Raw genomic sequence first — 27728 nt, forward strand, 5'->3', positions numbered from 1 at the left:
TAAAAGAAGATGGTTGCTGTAAATCTGATGTAACACTTTTTCCATAAAACTGCAGTCTGCAAAATCATGGACATAGTATGTGGGTAAGAACTATGAGTCTTGCCTTTCTCTGGTGAAGAGTCAGGCCTTACTTTCTAATGCTCTAAGGTAGCCTTGCTGGTAGTTTCAAAATTTACCAGCTGACAATAGCCCTATTCTCATATTCCCACCTCTGAAACCCAAAGAAGGCATCTGATGATTTCCATCAAAATCTCAGTATTCACAAACTTTCTGATATCTCATACATTTCTGTAGCCAAATCTAACTATTTTAAAGCATTAGGACGGTGACTATGTAATACGCAGAACTACCTCGGCCCTTGTTCATTCTTAGAAGCCAGTGTTCCCACTCTGCACAGTCCTATGACAATACAGAGGACATTTCTAAGTCCTTGGCCTGCTGCCTGTCCCTACCTTATGCTGCCCCATCCTTCTGAGCTGCTTCTTGACTAATTACAGCCCAGACCCACTTCCCATATCATCTATCCAACCTTCAGGATTAGTGATTTCTTCAGCTTGTTCAGGTTGCAAAGCCCTGGAAGTAACAGGATGTATTTGGGAATGCTCTGAGGAATTACACAATCTGTCATATAGTGGGGTGTCCCACAGACATTGATGATTTGGTTCTTTCATACCAATTTCACATCAAAACATTCGACTCCCTTCTGCATCCTATACCCATCCTATCCCCAGCAGTATGCATTCCCCAAAATAAATAGACAAACAAGTTCATGTAATAAATTGTTGTGCCATACATGCTCTGATATTCACCTTAATGTTCATGTGCTTCTTGCTCATTCATTTTTGTCTGTTAAAAAAAAAAAACACCAAAGCAAACAAACAAAAAATGAAACAAACAAAAAACACCAAAAGTATTACCCAAATTGGGTGAAGCCAGTGGGTCTGTATATTTGCACTGAGTTTTTACTATGATCCAGGAGCTCTGTTAACTGCTGGAAATTCTGAAGTGAACAGAAAAGCACTACTTCCCTCAAACAGTTGAGATCTTGATGGAGGAATAAAACTCAAAATTGGGAGACTTCTCTCCATTAACCTCCTTCTTTTCTGTTAATTGGGAAAGAACTACCTTTATTTTACCTTACTAGCAATATACCTTTGTCCAGCTCTCGAAAAACAAACAGGAATAAGGTTTAAGGACAATTATCAAAGGGATGCCAGGGTGGCTCAGGTTAAGCATCTGCCTCTTAGTTTCAGCTTAGGTCGTGGTCTCACAGTTCTTGAGATCAAGCCCTCAAGTGGGGCTCTGCACTGACAGCAGGGAGCCTGCTTACGATTCTCTCTCTCCCTCTCCCTCTGCCTCCCCCCCACTCATGCTCTACCCCTCTCTCAAAATAAATAAACTTTAAAAAAAATATATCAGAAACAGGCCAAAATGGATGAAGGGGTCAAAAGTATAAAGTTATAAAATAAATAAATCCTGCAGATGTACAGTATAGAGACTATAGTTAATAATATTGTATTGCATATTGAAAGTTGCTAAGAGAATCTTAAAAGTTTTCATTGCAAGAAAAAAAATTTAACTATGTGTAGTGATAGATGTTAACTAGACTTCTTGTGGCCATCATTTTGTACCTTATGCATATATCAAACCATTATGTTGTACTACACCTGAAACTAATGTTATATGTCAACTGTATCTCAAAAATTAAGCCTCTATGTAACATATATATATGTATATATATGTATATATATGTATATATATATACATATATATACATATATATATATATGTAAATATAAAACAGCCCAGGTAGATAAGAAGAAAGCCCCTCCCATGACTTAGCATTCATTGATCATTATAACTCTACTATGTATTGAATACTTGTATCAACCTAGCATGATGCTAAGTGCTTTACAGCAGGGGCGGAGAAACATTTTCTGTAAAGGGCCAGATAGTAAATATTTTAGGATTTGCATGCCATATGGTTTCTGTTACAACTACTCAGCTCTGCTTTTGTAGCACAAAATCAGCTGGAGAGGATAAGTAAACAAATCGGTGTGGCTGTACTCCAATGAAACTTTTGTTTGCCAAAACAGGTGGCGGGCTGGATTTAGCTCATGGGCTTAGTTTGCTGACCCCTGCTCTGCAGTCGTCACATTTCATTCTCTCAGCCGTACTGTGAAGTTGGTATAATTAGTCCCAATTCGCAGATGAAGACACTGGGGCTCAGAGAGGGTTGGTAACTTTCACAGAATCACAGGACAAGTCATTGATGGAGATTGTATTTTAACTCAGACCATCTGCCTTCAAAGCCCACGTTCATCTCTCGTGTGCTCTGCCCCTCCTACTGCCCTCAGGTGCACAGTTCAGAGCCCCTGCCTTGTCTAAAGCTAAGTTCATTCCTAAGAGCCCACTTGTCCCCTCTTCAGGTTTGACCTGATTGCCAATGGGGGTGCCTCCTTGACCCTGCACTTCGAGCGAGCCCCATTCATGAGCCAGGAGCGCACCGTGTGGCTGCCATGGAATAGCTTTTACGCCATGGACACCCTGGTAATGAAGACTGAGGAGAACTCCATCCCCAGCTGTGACCTCAGTGGCTTTGTCCGACCAGATCCAATCATCATCTCCTCCCCGCTGTCCACTTTCTTCAGCGCCGCCCCTGGGCAGAATCCCATCGTGCCTGAGACCCAGGTAGGAATGGCAGGTACTAGGGTAGGTCTCTTCAAATCCTACCCTAACCCAAACTGGCTGGCCAACTTCCTCTCACCATATCTCACTCTCTGGGTGGGCCAGAGACTAATATTAAGGGAGAGAGACAAAAAGTAGGAACACAATAGAATTTATGGCCACTGGAGAGACAACTGAATCTCTCCTATATCTTCCAGATGTTTCCAGATAGTCATTCAAGACTTTGGCAGTCAACGGAGCTTTTAATAAAATAAAAAAAAACAATATACATATGTGCAACCCACCTGCAAATTGCATTTTTATTCCTGTTAGTCACAGAGATACATGATAAGAGGCACTTTAATGATCTACATCAGTGTTAGGACAGAGGGCATATTACATTATTGCCTCCCTGTTGCTTTATACCAATTGTCACTGGAAGTTGCAGGTTCATATAATTACAGCCTCTTGTGGCCTCCTTACATGCAGCTAGCAATAAAGCCTGCTGTTCTTATTTACATCTTTTGCCAACAGTGTGGTTTTTAAAAAGAAACACAACAGTGACCAGGAATAATTATTAATCCAAAAATCATAACCTCAACCCCTTTACTCCATGGTGTAGGATAAAGTTTGGGTTGTTTTTTTTTTTTTCTCTCAGTCGTGGGTAGTGGTTCTTGCACCCCACATAAGGCATGATGCTTTGTGAGGGCAGCAGCAGACAGGCAGACTCAGGGTTGTGAGCAGCTCACCTGCCTGAGGGTCACTGGATGAAGCATGTCTCATGTCCACCCTATGTTTCCTCTCCAGGTTCTTCATGAAGAAATTGAGCTCCCTGGTTCCACTGTGAAGCTTCGCTACCTGAGCTCCAGGACCGCAGGCTATAAGTCTCTGTTGAAGATCACCATGACCCAGTCCACGGTGCCCCTGAATCTTATCAAGGTTCATCTGATGGTAGCTGTAGAGGGGCACCTCTTCCAGAAGTCATTCCAGGCCTCTCCCAACCTGGCCTACACCTTCATCTGGGATAAGACAGATGCATATGGCCAAAGGGTTTACGGACTCTCTGATGCTGTTGGTATGTTTCAGTTTCAACTCCTTATTGATCCTTGGATTTAGTCATGCATTAATTTGATCAATATTGAGTTCCTAATATGTGCCATGCACTATCCCAGTAGATAGGAATGCATTGGTCAGTAAGATAGACAAGAGTCCTATTTCATGGACCTTCTGTACTAGTGGGGGATCAAGATAATAAACACAGACTGAACAAGAAAATATCAAGCAGTGATAAGTGCTAATGTTAAAGTAAAAATAATTTACGGGGAAGGAGGAGCAACTGTGGGTGGGCATTCAGGGAAGACTTCTTGGCAGGTGACACTTCAGCAGAGGCTTGAATGGCAAGAAGGAGCCATGTGAAAATCAGGAACAAAGCATTATCTTTCTGGCAGAAAAAGTGAGAAGACTAAGGTGTGTTTGAAGGACAAAGAGAAGGGCAGTGTGGCTGGAATGTATGGACAAGGAGAATATTCAAGATAGGGGAAAGAGGTGGGCAGGAGCTAGATCATGTTCCCAGAATGCATCAGGAGAATCAGAAGATGGAGGGGGTGTGAAAGCCACGTGCTGTGTTTCAAGCTGTGCCTTTTAGGGAATAGCTTAACTGCCCACTGATGAAAGACTACCATAAGAGAAGGGTCTGTTGGTTACCAATCTCTGAAAAGTTGTGAGCTGAGATTGATATCAACATACCTAGTGTCTTTTCCTACTTGTGGAAGTCTGGGTGGGATTAATTAAAATCCAGAATCCTGTATTTTCTTCACCACTAGCCTTGTGATTTCCAAGAACTATAATAAGTTACCAAAATAAGAAACCAGCAAACTTAGAAATTTTCATGGTAGTTGGAAGCCAATGTTTGTCAGACACTCCTTTTGTGCAGAGCACTGAGCTAAAATCCTTTGTATGGGGTAGCCTGTCAATAATTTTATCAGGGAGGCACTCTCATAACCCCCATTGTGCAGTAGGACATAAGGGAGAGGGTAAGTAAGATGCCTAACGTCATGTACCTAGCAGGTTTCACATGCTCAGGGTATGGCCCTAGTAGTCTGCCTCATCAGCAAAGGGAGTTATTAACTTCATAAAAGATAGTAATGTTATTGAACTAACTAGTGCATTTACTATAAAGTAGCTAATCAAATATTATACCAGCCTTTACCAATATCAAAAAAATGTCCAACATCAAAACGTAGATGCAGTATTATAATGCACCCCCATGTATCTAGCTTCTGACATTATCAAGTCCATCCTTTCATCCACCTCCCTGCTTCCCATGACTTTCTGAAGGAAGTCTCAGATATCATATAAATTCATCCATAATATTTCACAATGTATCTCAAAAACACACTACAAAAGAATGACAACAATATAATTATCACAATTTTTAAATGATTACTTCTTAATATCTTTAAATAGCCCATTTTTCAATATTTCGATTGTCTTATGAGTATCATAAAATATTAGTGCTTCGTTTGAGTCAGAATCCAAATAAGATCCACCTTTTGCAATCTGGATTTCTCTTAAATTTCTTTAATCTATGGTTTTCCCTTCTATCTCTAGCTCTTTTTTTAAGTTCTATATTTTATTTTGGACAAAGTGCATTATTTGTCTGTAGAATTTTCCATAGTCTAATTTATTTTCTGATTGCACCCCTGTGGCTGTTTAATGTCTTCCTTTGTTCTGTTATCTCCTGTAAACTGAGAGTTGAGACTCAAGGCTTTTTCAGGTTCAGGTTTGATTTTTTTTTTAATCTGAGGTATAATTGACATGCAGCATTGTATTAGTTTCAGGTGTACAACATGATTCTATATTGGTATATATTGGGTGCAATATATACACAAATCTAGTTAACATCCATCACACAGATTGTTACGAATTTTTTTTCTTGTGATGAGAACTTTTAAGATCTACTTTCTTAACTTACAATATGCAATACAGTATTATTAACTACAGTCACCATGCCACACATTATATCCCCAACACTTATTTATTTTATTACTGGAAATTTGTACCTTTGACTCCCTTCACTAATTTCTTTCACCTCCCACCTGCTGCCTCCAGCAAGACCCAATCTAACTCTATATCTGTGAGCTTTGTTTTATTTTTTTTAGATGATTCTACATCGAAGTGAAATCATACAGTATCTGTCTTTTCTCTAACTTATCTAATTTAACATAATGCCTTCAAGGTCCATCCCTGTTTCCCAAATGGCAAAATATCACTCTTTTCTGTGGCTGAATACTACTACTACACACACACACACACACACACACACACACATTCTTTATTCATTCAGCCGTTATTGGGCACTTAGACTATTTCCATATCTTAGCTATTGTAAATAATGCTGCAATGAACATGGGGCGCAGATATCTTTTTGAGTTTGTGTTTTCATTTTCTTTGGATAGATACCCAGAAGTGAAATTGCTGGGTCATATAGTAGTTCTATTTGTAGTTTTTTTTTTTTTCTTTTTGAAGAACCTCCATACTGTGTTCCATAGTGGCTGCACCAATTTACATTTCCACCAGCAGTGCACAAGAGTTCCCTTTATTCCACATCTCCACCAGTACTTGTTATTTATTGTCTTTTTGATAACAGCCATTCAGACAGGTATGAGATGGTATCTCATTGTGGTTTTGATTTGCAATTGCCTGATAATTAATGAAGTTGAGCATCTTTTCATGAACATCTTGGCCTTCTCTATGTCTTCTTTGGAATGTGTGTTCAGATCCTTTGCCCATTTTTCATTGGATTGTTTGCCTTTTTGCTATGGAGTTGTATGAGTTCTTTATATATTTTAGATATTAACTCCTTATCAGATATATGATTTGCAACTATTTTTTTCCTATTCAGTAGGTTGTCTTTTCATTTTGTTGATTATTTCCTTTGTTGTACAGAAGCATTTTAATTTTTTTTAATTTTTTTAATGTTTATTTATTTTTGAGAGAGAGAGGAACAGAGTATGAGCAGGGGATGGGGAAAGAGAGAGGGAGACATAGAATCTGAAGCAGGCTCCAGGCTCTGAGCTGTCAGCATAGAGCCGGATGTGGGGCTTGAACTCACAAACCAGGAGATCATGACCTGAGCCGAAGTCGAACATTCAACTGACTGAGCCACCCAGGCACCCCATCACAGAGGCATTTTAATTTGATGCAGTCCCACTTGTTTATTTTTGCTTTTTGTTGGCTGTGCTTTTGGTGTCAAATCAAAAAATTATTACTAAGACCGACGTCAAGGAGATTACCCCCTGTGTTTTCTTCTAGGAGTTGTATGGTTTCAGGTCTTAAATTCAAGTCTTTAATCCATTTTGCATTAATTTTTGTGTATGGTGTAAGATGGTGATCCAGTTTCATTATTTTTCACATGGCTGTCCAGTTTTCCCAACACCATCTATTGAAGGGACTGTCTTTTCCCTGTTGTATATTCTTGGCTCCTTTGCTTTAAATTAATTGGCCATATATGTATGGGTTTATTTCTGGGCTCTCTATTTTGTTCTATTGACCTGTGTGTCTGTTTTCATGCCCACACTATACAGATTTGATTACTATAGCTTTGTAATATCGTTTGAAATCAGGGAGTGTAATGCCTCTAGGTTTGTTCTTTCTCAAGATTGCTTTGACTACTTGGGGTCTGTTGCAGCTTGATACATATTTTAGGATTGTTTGTTCTATTTTTGTGTTTCTATTATGTGCCATTGGAATTTTGTTAGGGATTGCAATGAATCCATAGATTCCTTTGGGTAGTGTGGGCATTTTAATGATGTTAATTATTCTAATTCATGAGCACAGAATATATTTCCATTTATTTGTGTCTTCTTCAATTTCTTTCATCAGTGTTTTATAGTTTTCAACATATAGGTCTTTCACCTCCTTGATTAAATTAATTCCTGAGTATTTTATTCTCTAATTTTTTTTTTCAGCAGGACAACTAGATAGGTGGTACTGTTGTCTCCCATCAGGAGGCACCTAATGTCATCTTGTTTATCCTTTTGTGATTTCAGAGGCCACTGATGCTCATTACCTAGATCCATTAGGTCATTAAGAATTGCAAAGTCATATTTTAATTTTGTCATTGCTTTTCCAATTATTAACTAGAATACTTTTACATAGAGATATTCTCTCATTAACTACTTGGTTATAGGAGGTAGAGTTCAAATAAGAAAGAAGAAATAAATTCTTGATTGTTTGCCTTTATATTCTGTTTTCAATATATAAGTTTGTTCTCTAACATCCTCTAACAGTGGCAAATTAATTTTCTAATACCATTATGAACTCATAGAATAAAATGTGTCTAATATGTTTCAATCCATTGAAGTTATTATCTCTACTGAGGGTCAAACTATCCCATCTTTGGTCAGTGGGACACTCTTCAGGCTGACTCCCTATCTTTTGACATAACCCTAGGAGATTTTGATTTCTTCCTTGCTATCTGGTATGATAAAATACCTTAGTCTCATCTTGTTCATTTCTTGCTCCAGCCATTTCTTCAAGGAGCCCTGCCTGATTTCCTTTTAATGAGAAATAATATTTCAAGGCCACAAGCTAGGCACTAGAAATTCTCTTTGCCACTGATTTCATTGTTGTTTCTTGGAATTTTCAGAGGACAAGTTAAGAAATATATGTGGGGTTTTTTTTTCAACATTTATTTATTTTTCAGACAGAGAGAGACAGAGCATGAACGGGGGAGGGGCAGAGAGAGAGGGAGACACAGAATCGGAAACAGGCTTCAGGCTCTGAGCCATCAGCCCAGAGCCTGACGCGGGGCTCGAACTCACGGACCGCGAGATCGTGACCTGGCTGAAGTCGGACGCTCAACCGACTGCGCCACCCAGGCGCCCCATGTGGGGTTTTTTTTTTAATAAAATGTATCTCCAATTCATATTGATGCTCCTATATCTCAGGATTTAAAAGAAGCTGTGGAGAATCCCCAAAGGTGACACACATAGTTAAGAATTTAATGTAGTAGGAATAGCAATAATAACAGTGCCTCATATTTCTAAAGCAATGTTGCAATTAAAAATGTATGGCATCTTGGCATTTTGTCTCATTTATCCCTACTACATCTCTCTGAGAAATTGAGGTTTCACTTGCTCTGTTTTACACATGGGAAAACAGAGCCACGAGGAAGTGTGAGCTGGAGCAGAGTTAGAACTGAAGTCCTTCATCTCCCACCTCCCTCTCCCATTTGTCCATGTGGCAAATGTAGGATTTTTACAGTCTTTGGATTCTGTTCCCCACTGAATTGTCACATAATTGGCAGGCTTTGTCCCCATGCCTGCCTTGCCTGGCACTCTCTGGAATCCTGAGTGATCGTACAAAGAGCTTTAACTTATACAAGCTGTTGCCTACAGAATCTCCTTATAAATGAGCCACTATGCTTCCATAGGCCTTCCTCCTAGTGAGCGAAAATAAATAACATAGAATATGATAAATGCATGCCGTGAACAGCAGGCTGAAAGAAACAGTCTCCTGTCCATCTATAAAGGAGAGTTGTATTTCATTTTTAAATGATTCTTCTCCTCCTTCCACATCACTAGGGTCGTATTTTGAAAGCCAGCTGTTCATTGGAAAAGTCTTTCTATCCCTACAGAGTACTACTGTGTAAGTTTCAAGGTTGAGTTCAGCTTGAAATCTGAATTTAATACTGTGTGGAATCACAAGGAGAAAAAGCAATCAACCCACCTCCTTCAGTGGGCTTTTGGAAAGGAATCTGTATTACCATGAACATGTGTTTCTCATTCCAGCTGGAAAGCTTTGGAGTAATCAAATAAAGTCTCTTTTCTCCATTCTGCCCCACCCACTTTTATCTTTCAGTATCTGTTGGGTTTGAATATGAGACCTGCCCCAGTCTAATACTGTGGGAGAAAAGGACAGCCCTCCTTCAAGGATTCGAGCTAGACCCTTCCAACCTCGGTGGCTGGTCCCTGGACAAACATCACATTCTCAATGTTAAAAGTGGTATGTGGGCACATTTACTTTCCCAAATACATCCTGATCTCCCCTCCGGAAACTTCTCGGCAGCCTTGACATTTAAGTGGTGGCCCCTCCCCTTCCCTTAGCATTTTTCATCAAGTGTCCAAAACACTCATAGGTTTTCCCACCTTCTCCTTTTAAATGTCAAAGAATCTCAGGCTGTTTTTCCCAGACCATCTGCCTTAGTGTACCTCACAATTCTTCTTCAGTTATCCCTACAGGCAATATCTTAGCCTTGGGGTTCAGCCACTCCATTACAGAATCATGAGGAAATAGGCAAGTTCTCCAAAGATCAAAGTTTCCTACTATTTCTCTTCTCTCTGCCACTGCCCCTCACCCTCAGTAAGCCAATAGAAGTATCCTCCCCAGAGAGTTGCAGTAACTATCCCCATTTCCTGCTCCCCAGGAATCCTACACAAGGGCACCGGGGAGAACCAGTTCCTGACCCAGCAGCCTGCCATCATCACCAGCATTATGGGCAATGGCCGCCGACGAAGCATTTCCTGTCCTAGTTGCAATGGCCTTGCCGAAGGCAACAAGCTACTGGCCCCAGTAGCTCTGGCCGTTGGAATTGATGGGAGCCTCTTCGTTGGAGACTTCAATTACATCCGGCGCATTTTTCCTTCTCGAAATGTGACCAGCATTTTGGAGTTACGGTAAGTGGCCACACAGAAAACCTTCCTTTGCTCTATTGTTCCCATTGCTACAAAACTTCCCTGGGCAAATGATGGCTGAATTGGGGGTTCTCCAGAGAATATATATCCCACAAAATGGGCTGAGCTTCAAAACCTAGGCCTGTAATCAAATAATAGTTGGGGAAATTCTTTTTGAATCTATAAAACACCACACACATATTGGATACAATTGTTAATACCTGACTTACAAACAAACAAGGGTGAAAGCTTTAGGTCATAGTGCTTGGTGTGGGACCTGTGTAGCTATATTTGTAAATACAAGAATCCACACAAGAATCTCCACACAAGAATCTGATACATACCAAACAATGAAAGAACCACTACTTCAAGCTGTTCATCTGTTTCAGTGGTTTCTAAAGTGACACTTCTTAAAAATACAGACTCCTGGAGCCCACCCCAGAGCACTGTTTCAGTAAGCCTAGAGATGAGCCAAGGCAGTTTTTATCTTTGACAAGCTCTGTAGAAGATGGTGATGTACATGAGAGTTTGAGAACCACTAATGTTCATTTACTAATTCAAATGTTTATATTTTGTGCCTCTATGTACTACCTTTCTATAAATTCTCTGGGTCTTTGCACATTCACTAGGATATGACTTAGAATTACTGCATAGTCCTTGCTAGTTAATTTCTGGCCACACCTGGTAGATTCCTCCTGGTCATTCTTGCTACTAACTCTGAAGTCCAGATTCCTCTGTGCTGGATGAAAGTTCTTATAAACTCTCTTCCCAGCAAAGTTGACTCCAGGCCCTAAAACCTAGAAAGTGATCTGTAAGTGGAGGGATAAATGAATTCTATAAATAAGGGACAAAATACTTGGTGAATGTGTACCACGTGCCAAGGGCTATCTGTTAGGACATGAGGGAGAGGGTAGGAACAAGCAAGCCCTAGCTGTTGTGTTTATGGTTTTATAGGAAACTTCACACCAATTCATGTGGACAAATTTAAAAAATGATAATGCTTTAAGGAAAACCTAACAGGGTAATAATTAGGGACTACTGTGTGGAGTAGGAAGGATAAGGAAGCTACATAAGATAGTTAGGGAACATCTGAGATGTGTCATCTGAGATGGGGCCTAAATGATGAGGTCAGCCATGTGAAGATCTGGGGGAAAGTATTCCAGGCAGAGAGAAGTTGTGCAAAAGCCCTAATATCAGGCAATAATCTGGTTTACTTAAGGGATTGACAGAGTCCAATATGGTTGCATGGTAGTAAGCTCAGAAGGAAGTGTTTCAGAGGAGGTCAGAGAGGTCAGTAGGGGATCAATGCTTCAGCATCTTACGGACCTTGTTGACAAGTGTAAATTATATTCTTATTACAATGGACAGCTGTTGGAGGTTAAAATAGAAAGTACAGTAGAGTTGACATGATCTTATTGCCTTTTTAAAGATTATTCTGGCTATTGTGTAGATGAATGGACTGTAGGGGTGCAAGAGTGGAAGCAGAGAAGCCCATAGGGAAGCTGTAATAGCTGACCAGGGTCTGGGTGATGGTGATGTAGACTAGAGGGGTAGCAGGGGAGATAAGGAAGTATTCCAACTGGGATATATTTTCAAAGTAAATGTGATGGGAATTGTTCATGGATCAGGTGTAAGAAATGGAAAAAAAGAAAAAGAAAAAAAGAAGAAGAAGAATCAAGGATTATGATGAGCATCTTGACCTGAGCAACCAAGGAGGTGGTGGTGCTTTCTAAAGTAGCCTCAGCTACCATGTGAAGGACTTAGAAGAAGCCACAGGTTGCACTTGCATTTTAGTGGCCCCTTCTGGGAGAGAGATCAGTGATTAGACCATCAGCAAGTACTGCTGACTATTCCTGGGACCTGAGACTGTGCCAAGCACTGGGCGGTTAAAAAAGACAGAGAGAGAGAGAGACAGAGAGAGAGAGAGAGAGAGAGAGAGGAGAAAACCCCAGCTTCACCCCCAAGAAGGTTACAGATTCAGTGATCTAGTAGGCATTTACTGAACATAATGTGAGCCAAGCATGTGCTGGGCTCTAAAGGTCTAGAAGGGGATGAAACACAAGGCTCAAAGAGCACCCATTTGAAGATGACAGATGGGAACCTAGGCAAGTAGAGACAATTCAGGATGAGTATTGTAGAAGAACCAACAACCACCCATCATGGAAATAAAGAAGGGGAAGTCATGGGGTAGACTAGAAGAGTATAATAAGCAAAAGATAAACAGTGAGAGGAGAAGGAGACAAATAGATAATCCTCAAGCTGTCAAATTGCCAATCAGACAAACCACATTTTCTAGAGCTACCCAACTAGGTCCCCTTCCCAAGATGTTCATTTCCCTTTTTATCCTAGGAGAGTCCTTTTCTCAGGAATCCCGTTGGCAGTGGAGAGCCATGGCAGGAGGCAGGGAAGGGAGTGAAGGTAGCATTCTGCTTTTCCATGAGGGTTGCATTTTTAAATCTGACATTTATAACCAACTCTCCATTGTCTGGCCCTTACTTCTTTGTCATGGGTCTAGGTGCTCAGAGCTAAATCAGCACTTAGCACTTGCCTACTACATTCCCACCTCCAAACCTGGACTCATGCTACTTGCTCTACTTAAAATACTTTGTCTAATCAGCCTCATCATGTCCATCTTTAATGCTCATTTTGAAGGTCCCCTCTCCATGAAGCCTGACCTCTCTAGCAGAAATAATTATCACCCTCCTCTGGGTCACTTAACTCTAATTTTCCACAAAAGTGACCCCATTTATTGACTTGTTTTTCAGTTATTTCCATGTAAGTCTTCTAGGGTCCTAGTGTGTGAACTTCCATAGCACAGGTACCTTTGGCATCTTTGCCCCTTGATACCTAGAGCAATGCCTTGTCCACACTGGGGGCTTAAGGCACATTTCTTGAGTTAAAGAAGACACAGACCATTGTCCTCCTTTCTTGGAATCTGTCCTTGATTCTAGGTCTCTCAATTTGTAGAGGCCACAACATTAATGATAACAGCTAAGGGCCCACTCAGAGCACCACACCACACCCACATGGTGACATTAAGGACAGCTGGAGGGAGTGTAACTATCAATTTCCCTCAATAGCTGTGTGGTTTCTTTTTCCGTTTTAACTGCCTTTAGACTTGTTCTTGCTTTCATCAGCCAGGTATCCAGAGACGATTAGAAGTTAAGCTTTTACAAGAATACTGGTTTGATTTTTCTTTTCTTCCCACCACATAACTGAAAACTAAGGCTGTCAATCCCCTCTCTTCAAAAACAGTAACCAGGGGAGGGAGGGAGGAGGGGAAAGAGACCTGTCTTGCTTATGTCTTTTCTCTATTGTGAGTTGGCAGCTAAATGATTTAGTTTCAGGATTCAGTGCCCATCGTATCTCACTTACCCACCCCAGATCTAAGCATCTGAGTCAGAATTTTACATAAATGTTCCCATGGTTCCTTCTCTCTTCCTCCTTCCTTTGTCTATACAAAAACATACAGGGGCAGAGTTCTACGCACTTGGAAAACTTCTAATGTTAGAAAGAGCCTTATTCTTACGTAAAATGGTTATCATTTGTATGCTGCAGTTCCACCAGCATTCAAGACATTTTCATCATGCACTTCCCCAAAAAGCCTGATACCCCACTTTTAGTGGCATATTCCCTTTCTTATAACTACACTCACTCCAGGTAATCCTTAGAAAACCCCAGCCTTAGAGAGTAAATTTGTCAGTGACTAACACCTTAGAGTGAATTTCTGGCACAGAAAAATCTTTCTTCCTCCTCAATTGAGAACATCTTTGGAATTGGATCCCAATAAAAGGCAATAAATTATAAGGTATGGGACAGTGTCTCTCTGCCTTGTCTTAACTTGGCCTCTTGTGCTAAACATAAGAATCTCACACTTTCCATAATGTTTGAAATACTAAAAAACTTTTTACTTTCCAAATATAAAATTATGTTATGATACGAAAAATGCTTTTCTTCCCCAACTAAAACACTTTCCCATGCTGAGATTCTTTTTTTATATATCCAAGTTAGTTAACATATAGTGTAATAATGATTTCAGGAATAGAATTTAGTGATTCATCACTTACATATAATACCCACCACTCATCCCAAAAAGTGTCCTCCTTAATGCCCCTTGTCCATTTAGCCCATCCCCCAACCTAAAACCCCTTCAGCAACCCTCAGTTTGTTCTCTGTATTTAAGAGTCTCTGATGGTTTGTCCTCCTGTTTTTATATTATTTTTGCTTCCCTTCCCTTATGTTCATTTGTTTTGTATCTTAAATTCCACATATGAATGAAGTTGTATGGTATTTACCTTTCTCTAATTTTGCTTAGCATAATACATTCTAGTGCCATCCACATTGTTGCATATGGCAAGAGTTCATTCTTTTTGATCACCAAGTAATATTCCATTGTGTGTGTGTATGTATGTATGTGTGTGTGTGTGCTGTGTATATATATATATATATATATATATATACACACACATATATATACATATATACATGTGTATATACAACACACACACATACCACATTTTCTTTATATATTTATCACTTGATGGATATCTGGGCTCTTTCCATACTTTGGCTATTATTGATACTGCTGCTATAAATATTGGGGTATGTGTGCCCCTTTGAAACAGCACTTCTGTATCCTTTGGATAAATACCTAGTAGTGCACTTGCTGGGACGTAGGATAGTTCTATTTTTAATTTTTTGAGGAAACTCCATACTGTTTTCCAGAGTGGTTGTACCAGTTTGCATTCCCACCATCAGTTCAAAAGTGTTCCTCTTTCTTCACATCCCCGCCAACATCTGTTGTTGCCTGAGTTGTTAATTTTAGCCATTATGACAGGTGTGAGGTGGTATCTCATTGTGGTTTTGCTTTGTATTTCCCTGGTGATGGGTGATGTTGAGCATTTTTTCAGGTGTTCTCTTAGCCATCTGGATGTCTTCTTTGGGAAAGTGTCTATTTATGTCTTTTGCCCATTTCTTCACTGGATTATTTGTTTTGGGGGGGTTTTTTTGGTGGGGGTGTTGAGTTAGATAACTTCTTTATAGATTTTGGATGCTAACCCTTTATCTGATGTTATTTGCAAATATCTTCTCTCAATCTGTCGGTTGCCTTTTAGTTTTGCTGATTGTTTATTTTGCTGTGCAGAAGCTTTTTATCTTGATGAGGTCCCAATAGTCCATTTTTGCCTTTGTTACCCTTGCCTCCAGAGACATGTCAAGTAAGAAGTTGCTGTAACCAAGGTCAAAGAGGTGGTTGTCTGTTTTCTCCTCTAGGATTTTGATGGCTTCCTGTCTGACATTGAGGTCTTTCATCCATTTTGAGTTTATTTTTGTGTATGGTGTAAGAAAGTGGTCCATTTTCATTCTTCTGCATGTCACTGTCCAGTTTTCCCAACACCATTTGCTGAAGAGACTTTTTTCCTTTGGATATTCTTTCCTGCTTTGTCAAAGATTAGTTGGCCATACATTTGTGGGTCCATATCTGGGTTCTCTATTCTGTTGCATTGATCTCTGTGTCTGTTTTTGTGCCAGTACCATACTGTCTTGATGATTATAGCTTTGTAATACAGCTTGAAGTCAGGGAGTGTGATGCCTCCAGCTTTAGTTTTCTTTTTCAGGATTGCTTTGGCTATTTGGGGTCTTTTGTTGTTCCATACAAATTGTACGATTATTTGTCCTAGCTTTGAGAAGAATGCCAGTGCAATTTTGATTGGGATTGCATTGAATGTGTGGATTGCTTTGGGTAGTATTGACATTTTAACAATATTTGTTCTTCCAATCCATGAGCATTGAATGTTTTTCCATTTGTGTGTGTGTGTGTGTGTGTGTGAGAGAGAGAGAGAGAGAGAGAGAGAGAGAGAGAGAGAGAGATCTTCAATTTCTTTTATAAGCTTTCTATAGTTTTCAGTGTATAGATTTTTTACCTCTTTGGTTAAGTTGATTCCTAGGTATTTTATGTTTTTTTGGTGCAGTTCTAAATGGGACTGATTCCATGATTTCTTTCTGCTGTTTCATTATTGGTGTATAGAAATGCAACCTATTTCTGTACATTAATTTTATATCCTGTGATTTTGCTGAATTCATAGATCAGTTGTAGCAGTTTTTTGTCAGAGTCTTTTGGGTTTCCACATAGAGTATCATGTTGTCTGAAAAGAGTGAGAGTTTGATTTTCTCCTTGCCAGTTTGGATGCCTTTCCTTTCTTTGTGTTGTCTGATTGCTGAGGCTAGGACTTCCAACACTATGTTGAATAACAGTGGTGAGAGTAGACATCCTTGTCGTGTTCCTGACCTTAGGGGGAAAACTCTTGGTTTTTTCCCTTGAGGATGATATTTGCAGTGGTCTTTCATATATGGCTTTTATGATCTTGAGGTATGATCCTTCTGTCCCTCCCATGCTGAGATTCTGATGGTACTATTGATGTGGATCAACAGCAATAGCTTTATCAGGGAAGATCTTCAGGGAAGGGAATTGTCCAGGCCAGATGTATTAGTGATAGAGAGGGAAGAATCACAAGAGAATGGGAGCCTAAGAGGGCAAGAGCAGCAGAAGTTAGAAGAAAGCTTCACCAAAGATAAGCTTTGCCTGAGAACTTCAATGAGAAAAGACCCTTCTTGATACGGGCATAGAATGATAGGGAGGAATATAAAGTTCTAGTTATATGCTTTCCCTGTGTGATCAGGCTATAAATACCAAAGTCAGGAAACAAAATATAATATATCACCCCTACCCAGAATAACAATAACAACAATACCCCATAAAATTTGGGGCAGTTCTTGGCACTGTTTTCAAAGTCCTTTACCAAAGGCAGGTCCAGGTTTCATGGGGACTAAATCTTAACATAACTTTGAATGAAATGTAGTATTATTTAGGATGAAAAAGGAAACCAACAGAAATTGCACATTTTGAAAAGCTGATAATTAGTGCAAACATCACAAAATCCAGATGAATTACCTAAAATGTTTTATTAATTAACTACTATTACACTTCCATGATACTTGTTTTCCTACACTTTTTGGCTGCATAGTTTTTGATTGTCTTTTAATATGACAATGATTGTGTAATGTCATTACCTATAAAAAGAATAGAGCAATATTCAGTCTTTCCTCTGGCATAGCTACAGTCAAGATTTGTTTCAGATTATTGGTAAGTTAGTAAATGTTTCTTGTCTACAAGTGATTACTGGTGATGTTATGAACATTGTTAGAGTTGTAAAATTTGGAAAAATCTTTATCAGGCTTCTTTAATAATATTTCTGTGCATTTCAGGTTTCCTTGTACAGTGAATAATCTAAATAGTCTTTGAGTTGACACTCATTAACCAGCCTGTCACTGATGTCCTGGTAATAGTGAAATATTCTGTGTAAGTCTTTAGGGCACTAGTGTATAAGCTTCTGTAGAGCAGACACCTTTGGCATCTTTGCCCCTTGATGCCTGGAATAGTTTCTGGTCCACATCGGGGGCTCAGGACACACTTCTTGAGTTAAAGGAGACATGCACCAGTGTCCTCCCTTTTGTTGGAATCTGTCCTTGGTCCCATGTCTCTCAAGTTGTGGAAGCCATAACATCAATGGAATGAGCTAAGGCCCCACTTGGAGCAAGCCACACCACACCCATTTGGTGACATTGGGCATTACACTTCCAGTAATAATGCTTAGTGAGTCTGAACAATAGGGCGGAAGCTTTCCTGAAAGCCATTCCTATACCAGAATCACTAGCAGTAATCTTTTTTTTTTTAACGTTTATTTATTTTTGAGACAGAGAGAGACAGAGCATGAACAGGGGAGGGGCAGAGAGAGAAGGAGACACAGAATCTGAAACAGGCTCCAGGCTCTGAGCTGTCAGCACAGAGCCCGAACCAGGGCTCAAACTCACAGACCGTGAGATCATGACCTGAGCCGAAGTCAGACGCTCAACCGACCAAGCCACCCAGGCACCCCAACACTAGCAGTAATCTAACTAGATAATGAAAGGACCACATATGAGCCACATAAGCATGTCCCCCTAAAACTAATTTAAGCATATTAATTAACTAATTAACACATAAGCATGTCCCCCCTAAACTGAATTTATCCCAGCTAACTTCTCTTTCATTAGAACTGAAACAAGGGCGCCTGGGTGGCGCAGTCGGTTAAGCGTCCGACTTCAGCCAGGTCACGATCTCGCGGTCCGTGAGTTTGAGCCCCGCATCAGGCTCTGGGCTGATGGCTCAGAGCCTGGAGCCTGTTTCCGATTCTGTGTCTCCCTCTCTCTCTCTGCCCCTCCCCCGTTCATGCTCTGTCTCTCTCTGTCCCCAAAATAAATAAACGTTGAAAAAAAAATTAAAAAAAAAAACTGAAACAAACAAACTGTGGCCACTCCAATACCACCCTATTCTGTGGCACAGAGGGAGTTGGAAGGGAAGGAGGCAACAGTGTCAAATGTTGATGAGCTAAGCCATCTCACTTCTTGAATCTAAGACACCACTCTGCCCTTGAAGGCTGTGCCTAAAGGGTTTGCATTATTGCAAACACAAAGCCTTGGCCTGTCCTTTGTATGTAAGGCACCTGTGCTGATCTACATCGATTGACTCAATGCCATTATTTTGGTTCGTTGGCTACTAAGTACCCATACTGCCAATGGCCTTGGACTGGAATAGTGGTGACCTCAGTTGGTCTCCAAAGCTCATTTCCATATGATCATTTGGACTGTACCCTCAGTGACTTGGTCTGCCACTCCTGCCCTTCTCCTTTCCCCAGCATAGATATTATATTAATCAACTTAAAGCACATGTTCTTAGGAAAGAAGTAGGTCAGGTCTGCAGACCCAAATCCCATCCAGTCTTTTCACAAAATCTTGACTAAAACACTGGAATTGATATTGCAATAATTAAGAGCCAAATATGACTACCACTGGTGGCAGATAACATTTCACTTTCATTAAGCAATATAAAATAGACGCGAGAATTCCCGGCTGCCACCCTGACACACCAGGCTTTGCAGAATGAATCTAAAATTGCACTATGTCAGTCAGAGCTCAGGAGTTATCAGCATCATTTAATTAACTTTTTTTTTTAACGAAAACTAACACATTGGAATAAAATATAAAAATGTAATCCCTGTGCAAACCCACCACTAATCATGGCCCCTGGCAGAGGCCCAGGCTGCACCTAAGCAGGAATCAGGGCATTAGTTCTCTTTGTCCCTCCCCTGAAGCCTCCTCCCTCAGCCAGGAGGGAAAGAGGGGGTTAGAGACTCCTTCCACTTTGGCCTAGAAGTCTCAGGAATGAGAAGCAGTTCTCTTTACTTGAGGCCTTAGCATCTCTCCTCTTTGCCCTAATGTTATTAACTTCTAGCCTCTTTCCTGTTGAAATTGACATGTATTTTTGTTCTTAAAAAATGCTTCAGATCCTCTGTCCCCTTTCTCTCTCTGCTCCTTCCCTTCTCACACATTCTCTCTCAAAAATAAAAATAAACATTAAAATTAAAATTAAAAAAAAGAACAGCAACACTTTTACCACTTTTCCAAAAAAGAAATGGTAAATGGAGTCTTTGGCTCCAATTATAGAGAATATTAATATCTATGAATTTCATGTATGAATGTTATCTGTAGGAAAGAATGCATACAAGGGGCCCCACACATGCAAATTGAGTTAGAGAGAGGGAAGGTGTCATAGAACAGGGATAGGAAATGGTTGAGACTCTCAGGGTTCAACAGAATGTTTGCCAAACTGCAGATGGATTTGGGAAGAGGCTGTCTTGGATGGTACTGACTCTACCCTGTGATGCACCAATAACATATAGGTGGCACAGGCGGCACCAGGTTCCCTCCCACACCCAGGGCAGACATTACAAATGAGTCCCAGCACTTGTTACAGCTGATTGGCATTTGGCTTCAGAATCCTTCTACTTCTGTGCTCCTGGCAGGCATCACTAATCAATCAGTATTGGCACTCAAGAGGGAAACTATTTGCCATCTTTCATTAGCCAAAAGACCTCTTTCACCTGTTGCCACCTGTGTCATGTGACAGCCACATTGCTGGTCAGAGAATTCAAGCATTCTTCTGTAGATTTTTCAATGGCCAGGAAGAGTCCAAAATCAGGGGTGTTCCCCAAGTAATTGAGCCAGGAGCTGTTAGCTAGAAGGGAAAAAAAAAAGGAAGACGAGTGCCTTTTTTTGGGTCCCTTTATACAAGAAATGAAAATGTTATGTTTGCTTTATCATCAATTCTTCAGCTAACTGTTTGTTCTTTTTCCTTCTGTTTTCTTTCTATAAAGAAATAAAGAGTTTAAACATAGGTAAGACGAAGAACTCTTTCCCATATAATTTGATATGGTTCGTTTGCTTCCTTGTGTTTGCTTTTTGTTTTGTGCTTCTTGTGTAATGTTGTGTATTTTTATGTACCAAATATAGTAACTTTTTTATGTGCTAATTGTGTGTTGTGGATATGATAAGCTTTAGCAATTATGAAATGCAGTCAAAAAGCAACCAAATAAGCTGACAGTAATTAGAATTTCCGGGAGATGCAAGTGCAAGATAATGAACCCTCAGCGAACTTTTATCCTGACTGCTCAGCGCGGTCCATAATTGGGCTAAACAGTTGAGGCAAACTTCTGGCTTTTGTAAATGCTGGACTGGGTTCACAAAAGCTTTAATGAACTGGAAACAGGTCAAAAACTCATTTTCAACTCATTAATGATTTTTTCCCCTGGATATATGGTCATTTAAAAAAAAAAACAAGTTAATTGCCAATCTGCTGGTCAGAATGAATCCAACAGTCAGATGCATTGGGAATTTTCATGGAGTTAAATCACTTTTAAGTAGTATGAAGTGTGTAGACCAAGTACTTTTGTCTAAATAGCCTTTGTCATTCAACTGCTCCAGGTTATCATTTAAAACCATACTGGTGAAATTCACATATGGAGTGTACAACACACATATTTGTGCATATGGCTCTGGGGAGCTTCCCATTACAAAGCTAGGAAAACTCCAGCTTGTCCCAAAGTTGCACTGAAATAGAAGAAAAGTGACCTTTTTATTTAGAAGAAGAGAGAAAAACAAAATAATGTATTTTAATACTCAAGGGAATGTTTCTCCTCACTTCTTGAAATGAAACATGGAAGGGGCTTCTTCCTGATGTTAGGTGAGAATTAGACAACTTATACAACTTAGAAGTTGTATAAGATCATCAACTTCAGTGGAAAAGCTATGCATATGCACCCTCTGCCTCTTCCTCAGGTACTCCCAAACTGGCTGCCTATAGGCACCCCAACTGGGCCAAGCAAAAATAAATCTACAATGCCCTGAAAGGACATCCCAGTTCAAACTCACATACCTCATTTGACCTTCACCATAGCCACAAATGTGGAAGTATGGGCTGTCCATATCTGAGATTCTCTGTAAGAATCTTGGTTGGAGCAAGTATGAGGCCATGGGGAAGAATGAGACCCCAACAAGAACTGACCTCACACCCTTAATTGTCTGCTCTTCTACCAGAGTTTTTGAAAAGGCTCTTTGAATCAGGCTCCCAAGAAAGTCCAGAATTAATTATCTTGCTCACAGATAGGCACAGATGTGCAGTGCCCTGATCCTTCTGCTCATGATGCTAGCCAGCTACTATCATTCGGTAACAAAGTACAGCATCTAATTAAAAAAATAGCATGAAGTTTTCCCTTTCTGCCCTAATTTGTTTTGCATATGTGGATATTCTCTAAAGACTTGATAGCAAAAAAGAAAGAAGAAAGAAAGAAAGAAAGAAAGAAAGAAAGAAAGAAAGAAAGAAAGAAAGAAAGAAAAGAAGGAGAAAGAGGAAGAGGAAGGAAAGGAAAGGAAAGGAACGGAAAGGAATGGAACCCTGGTAGCCTACTCTTTTAAACTAGTTATCTAGGCTGGAATTTTAGAAAGACCTTGACTTCTAGTTCAATTATGTGTCTTAATAGCAACCTGAGGAGAAGTTGGAATTAAAGATGGTCTTGACTCACAAATTGTTCCTAAAAATAGCTTCCTAGTTCTTTTCTTCCTTAAATCAAGGAAGAATCCAAATGGGGGTGTTTTAATTAGTAATTTACCAGCTAATGTCTACAGGACAAATGCATCCAACACTATCATCACCCTCACCTTTCCTTCACCTCTTCCATCCCCTTTCTTCCCATAATTCCAAACTACAATTGAGAAATAACTGAAAAACAAAAGGCCTATGCTGATTTTTGGCATGTGGCATCCTAAGGCAGAGAGGCATTCACTGTTTGCAACCTAGAGGTGGTGATTTTAATAACCAGTATAGGAATAGCATGAATACCTATTCTGGTCTCAACCTCCAACAAATGACAGACACTGCAAAGGGAAGAAACTGTAGGGTTTTGAGCCAAAAGGGACATGAGAAATGATCTGATTTCTTCATTATCCAAATAAGCAGTCTAGGACCCAACACAGCCAAAAGACTTACTTAAGGTCACCAGCTGGGTCACACTGAGTTTAGAGTTTCCTGTGGCTTAGTCCTATCCTTATCAGCAACATATAGGGCAGCTAGATGCATGGCAGAGAAAGAGGTCCAGGTCTCTGAGGAATAGTGCCTTCCTATTACATTTCTCACACACATGTCTAGTGTCACTTAGGGCCCTAGCAGCTCCTCATCCACGTTTGTGACCTCACCATTACATAAAATATTAAAACTGTACCTTCTCCCTCAGTAATATAGATTCTGGATGTGATATCAGCAAAATATCATTTTTTTTAATGCCAGCTTTATTCATATCCACACTGAGAAATAGTAGAGAAGACCTGAGGCTGAGGACTGCAGATCCATCTGGGAGCCTCCCATCAGAAAGTCAGGAAAATTCCAGGTTGCCCTAGTATTAATGATCTAGTGCCCTGGAGACATTAATGAAGCATGGATTAAAAGAAAACCTTGTCTCATGGAAGTGTTCCTCAATCCCACTTGAGAAATATATCAAACCCATGGGGGAAAATAAAGAAGGCTGATACACACAAAACACTGACACAAAAGCAGGACCAGACTGGGATCTTTTGTACCAGCTAAATGAAGCAATGGTATTTTAGTATGATGGGAAAGGATGAACTCTCTAAATAGCATGAAGAGCTTAGGTCCAATTAAAAGAAATAGCTAAGAGCCATGATATGTTAGAACACTAGGTTGTTATGCTAGATTCTTTCCAGTTCAATAAAGTGGAAAGACACTAGAAACAGAGTCTTACCAGGATTTTTGTCATCTCTTTGATCCAGTAGACCAGCTGCATAGCCCCCTTCTCATTTCTCTTTCTGCTTCTTCTAAAGCAACAACCCAGCACACAAGTACTATTTGGCAGTAGACCCTGTGTCCGGCTCTCTCTACGTGTCTGACACCAACAGTCGGCGAATCTACCGAGTCAAGTCTCTGAGTGGAGCAAAAGACCTGGCTGGGAATTCAGAAGTGGTGGCAGGGACTGGAGAGCAGTGCTTGCCCTTTGATGAAGCCCGCTGTGGAGATGGGGGGAAGGCTGTGGATGCAACCCTGATGAGCCCTCGAGGTAAAGGTTACAAAAGAAGAAAACCCCTCCTCCAGAATGACCTTGCCACAAGGTTGTCTTTCTTCTTAACTGGAACTGAACTAAGTCCAGGCAGTCACAAATACAGATTTCTCTACAATAATTTAACTCTGATAGATTGCTTTGGTGTGTGGGTGAGTATTTAAAAAAAATTGTTTATTTGAAGTAAACTTCATCACCCACATATGCTACAAACAGAAAGTGGGTTGGATTGCTCCTGGAGACTTCTGAATGCTGCCAGTCACAGAGTCAGAGGGAAATATTAGCTCCATGAGCCAGAGTGACAGCTGTGTGGGCTGGAGACAGAACAGAGCCCAGTGGGGGGGGCCTCCAACCACTCCCAGATGTTTATGTTAGACAATAGTGTACATAGTCATAAGCACAGAGCCTGACATTTTGTAAATGCCCAATAAATGGTAGCAATTAAGAATGGGTATAATTTCCAAGAGTCTGGGATTAGGGGGGGAGGTGTTCTTAGAACCAATGGATCTCTGTTGGAAAAGGACCAAAGATACTTAGGGATAAAGACCTATTGATCCTTTGAAGCCCCAATTCTTATTAACATTTTTAGCTATCACTAAAGCATCTGGCAATATGGAGTAAGGATGAATGGCCTTGGGCATGGGCACTAGGGTGAAGGTGCCAAAGAAATAGAAGCCACTGTCTGCATCTTACCAGGAGAGTGCTAGAACAGGTGTTCCCCCAGGGCGTACTGAGTAGAGTCAAGGTTTAATTGAGAATGTTTCCTGGAGGATATATTTTGAATTGGAAGTTTGTGACTACAGGAATCATTGTTTCTGAACCTCGTTGTAATTAGTTGTGAAGGTTATTCAAGTAATTTACTACCAATAATTTTTCAAGCAATGAACTTGGGAAATAACTTCTTTTCTAAAGAGAGCAGATGCCAAGTTATTTCCCCATTCATTCATTTGCAGTCTTGGTTCATTTGCAGCCCAAAGTTCATTCTTCAATTGGGTGGTAATGTAGCTAGCACCCTAGTAATTATGCAGATCTCAACAGAGTGCCTATGAGAAAGGGTTTTACCTTAAAAAGCTGAGAGCCACTGCTCTGGGTCTGCTAATCCATCCAGTATGTTCCCAAGTTCGAGAAGATCAAGAAGCTAATGCCCAATAGGGCATCCCCACCTCCACCCCCACAAGCCCTACTCCTTGTCAAGAGACACACGTTCGCTGTTTGTCTTGATCAGGTATTGCAGTGGACAAGAACGGACTCATGTACTTTGTTGATGCCACCATGATCCGGAAGGTTGACCAGAATGGAATCATCTCCACTTTGCTGGGCTCCAATGACCTCACTGCTGTCCGGCCACTGAGCTGTGACTCCAGCATGGATGTGGCCCAGGTGGGATTTACTTCTCATCACTGTGCCACACCTGGTTCTTGGCCTGAAGTTCTCACCTGCAGCCTGTTTGGGTTGAAAGTGGAATGGGAGGAAAAGATATAGATACAGATTACAGGGTGGTTTGTAGAAGGCTTGAGATGAACTAGGCAGCAAAATGGAATGAGAAATGTTAGACAAGAATGAGAGAGAGAGCAAGAGAGAAAGGAAAGGGGGAGGGTGGGATTCAGCTCAAAAAGTGGAGCTAGTGACACACTCCAGCCGTGGCAGATTACAGGGTAGGAGTTACTGTGTAATTACCTCTCTTCTCCATCATTATTGCAGGTTTGAGAATGTACTATACAGTGTTATATGTCAATCAGAACTTCACTGTTAATCTAAAATGATTGCATCCTCACTATATAAACCTTTACTTTGTGAAGTAGTAACTAGAGCAGAGCCCTCTACAATATTCCTCCAAGTGATATTCCTTTAGTATGAGTTCTTATGGGGGCAGAGAACAGCGGCTCACTTAAATGGACAGCAGGAGAAAATGATGTTTATTACATGGATCCTCAAACAACCTGGAATATATGCTTGCCCTTCCTATGAGGGCCTTTTCAACCTTCAATCAACCTCATTAATTTCAGCTGAAATTCCACAACAAACTGAAAACTTGCCACAGAGATTTTCATTTCAGTTTTGCAGAGAAGGTCCAGTTCATTTCTTCAAGCGAATGCCCAAGTTGTAGTTCACTAGCCAGCCTGTGCATTGGCTGCCCTTGGGTCAGGGCCATCTTCCAAACAGCATGGCTTCTTTTGTGTATGAGATAAAAGTTCCACCTCTATATGAACATAGCCTCCTTAAGCCTATGGCTGGATGAGCAGAGGATAGAAGGAATTACTTTAGCCCCTTGTGCAGTGAATTATTTGTCCAACTATATATGACTCTGACCTTGGTCCAATCATCTGGGGCTGAGAAGAACATCAAGAGTAGAGCTGGTGACCTCCTCCAGCTATAGCAGATGATATAATAGGAGATGTTTGTTACTTGGCCTCTTCTTCATTGTGTACACTCAACATGGGCAATGGGCAAGTGGTTTGATGATGGGTACTTCTTATACAGTGTGGTTAAAAAAGAAAGTTTTTTTTTTACCAGTTGCATAAAACCAGTATAAGTGCCCTACAGTTCAATGTTGGGCATGTTAGAGGCTGCTCTTTAATGCCGTGTCATCCACAGGTTCGCCTGGAGTGGCCAACAGACCTTGCTGTCAACCCCATGGACAACTCCTTGTATGTTCTTGAGAACAACGTCATCCTTCGAATCACTGAGAATCACCAAGTCAGCATCATTGCAGGACGCCCCATGCATTGCCAGGTTCCTGGAATTGACTACTCACTCAGCAAACTAGCCATTCACTCTGCTTTGGAGTCAGCCAGTGCCATTGCTATTTCTCACACTGGGGTCCTCTATATCACTGAGACAGATGAGAAGAAGATTAATCGTCTACGCCAGGTAACAACAAATGGGGAGATCTGCCTCTTAGCTGGGGCAGCCTCAGACTGTGACTGCAAAAATGATGTCAATTGCAACTGCTACTCAGGAGACGATGCCTATGCGACTGATGCCATCTTGAATTCCCCATCATCCTTAGCTGTAGCTCCAGATGGTACCATCTACATCGCAGATCTTGGAAATATTCGGATTAGGGCGGTCAGCAAAAACAAGCCTGTTCTTAATGCTTTCAACCAGTATGAGGCTGCATCCCCCGGAGAACAGGAGTTGTATGTTTTCAACGCTGATGGCATCCACCAGTACACCGTGAGCCTGGTGACAGGGGAGTACTTGTACAATTTCACATATAGCGCTGACAATGATGTCACCGAATTGATTGACAATAATGGGAATTCCCTAAAGATCCGTCGGGACAGTAGTGGCATGCCCCGCCACCTGCTCATGCCTGACAACCAGATCATCACCCTCACCGTGGGCACCAATGGAGGTCTCAAAGTCGTGTCCACACAGAATCTGGAGCTTGGCCTCATGACCTACGATGGGAACACTGGCCTCCTAGCCACCAAGAGTGATGAAACAGGATGGACAACTTTCTATGAGTAAGTACATTTGTAAAGCATTTCTTGAAAGTACCCTACTTTAGCTTGCAGCAGGATTGATTGTCCATGTAGATTTTAGAATTGTTTAGTCACATTGTCTCCCTAACTTTAATGTCAACTTGTGGCCTCAAGATATTCATGTCCCCTCTCCCTGACTTCTAAGTGATTTGCACTGTTCGGTCTCTGATGTTGAACTTCAGAGAACATCCTAACAAGAGCTCCAATTCCTATTGCCTGCTTGCCCCTCCAATTTCAGGATATTGGACATGCACAGCACCTGGGAGAGCAAGTGTTCATTAACTTTGCTGATTATTCATGTTTGCCATGGGTGCGGAAATTAGAATCTAAAAGTCAAGATCCTGGTGGGACTCCTGTAATTTGCCAGTAGGTCCAGCAACACACTTGATTGCACAGAA

At 40.7% G+C, this 27728-nt stretch overlaps 1 protein-coding gene across 19 annotated transcripts in view; it reads left to right on the forward strand.

Annotated features, from left to right (window-relative positions):
• The window catches only part of TENM2 (teneurin transmembrane protein 2), a 1969530-nt gene that overhangs the window by 1886077 nt on the left and 55725 nt on the right, over nucleotides 1-27728 (forward strand). For 18 of the 19 annotated variants that reach the window (XM_040444168.1, XM_040444170.1, XM_040444289.1 and 15 more), the window contains 8 exons: nucleotides 2430-2691; nucleotides 3475-3742; nucleotides 9532-9675; nucleotides 10097-10346; nucleotides 20594-20614; nucleotides 23610-23842; nucleotides 25068-25222; nucleotides 26438-27312. In XM_040444168.1, coding sequence (XP_040300102.1) covers nucleotides 2430-2691; nucleotides 3475-3742; nucleotides 9532-9675; nucleotides 10097-10346; nucleotides 20594-20614; nucleotides 23610-23842; nucleotides 25068-25222; nucleotides 26438-27312 — 2208 coding nt within the window. The remainder of the gene's footprint in view (nucleotides 1-2429; nucleotides 2692-3474; nucleotides 3743-9531; nucleotides 9676-10096; nucleotides 10347-20593; nucleotides 20615-23609; nucleotides 23843-25067; nucleotides 25223-26437; nucleotides 27313-27728) is intronic. The other variant, XM_040444171.1, reaches the window with a different exon arrangement.

This window comes from Herpailurus yagouaroundi, unplaced genomic scaffold (assembly GCF_014898765.1).
Source record: "Herpailurus yagouaroundi ecotype Mexico unplaced genomic scaffold, PumYag 29, whole genome shotgun sequence".
Lineage (NCBI taxonomy): Eukaryota > Metazoa > Chordata > Mammalia > Carnivora > Felidae > Herpailurus > Herpailurus yagouaroundi.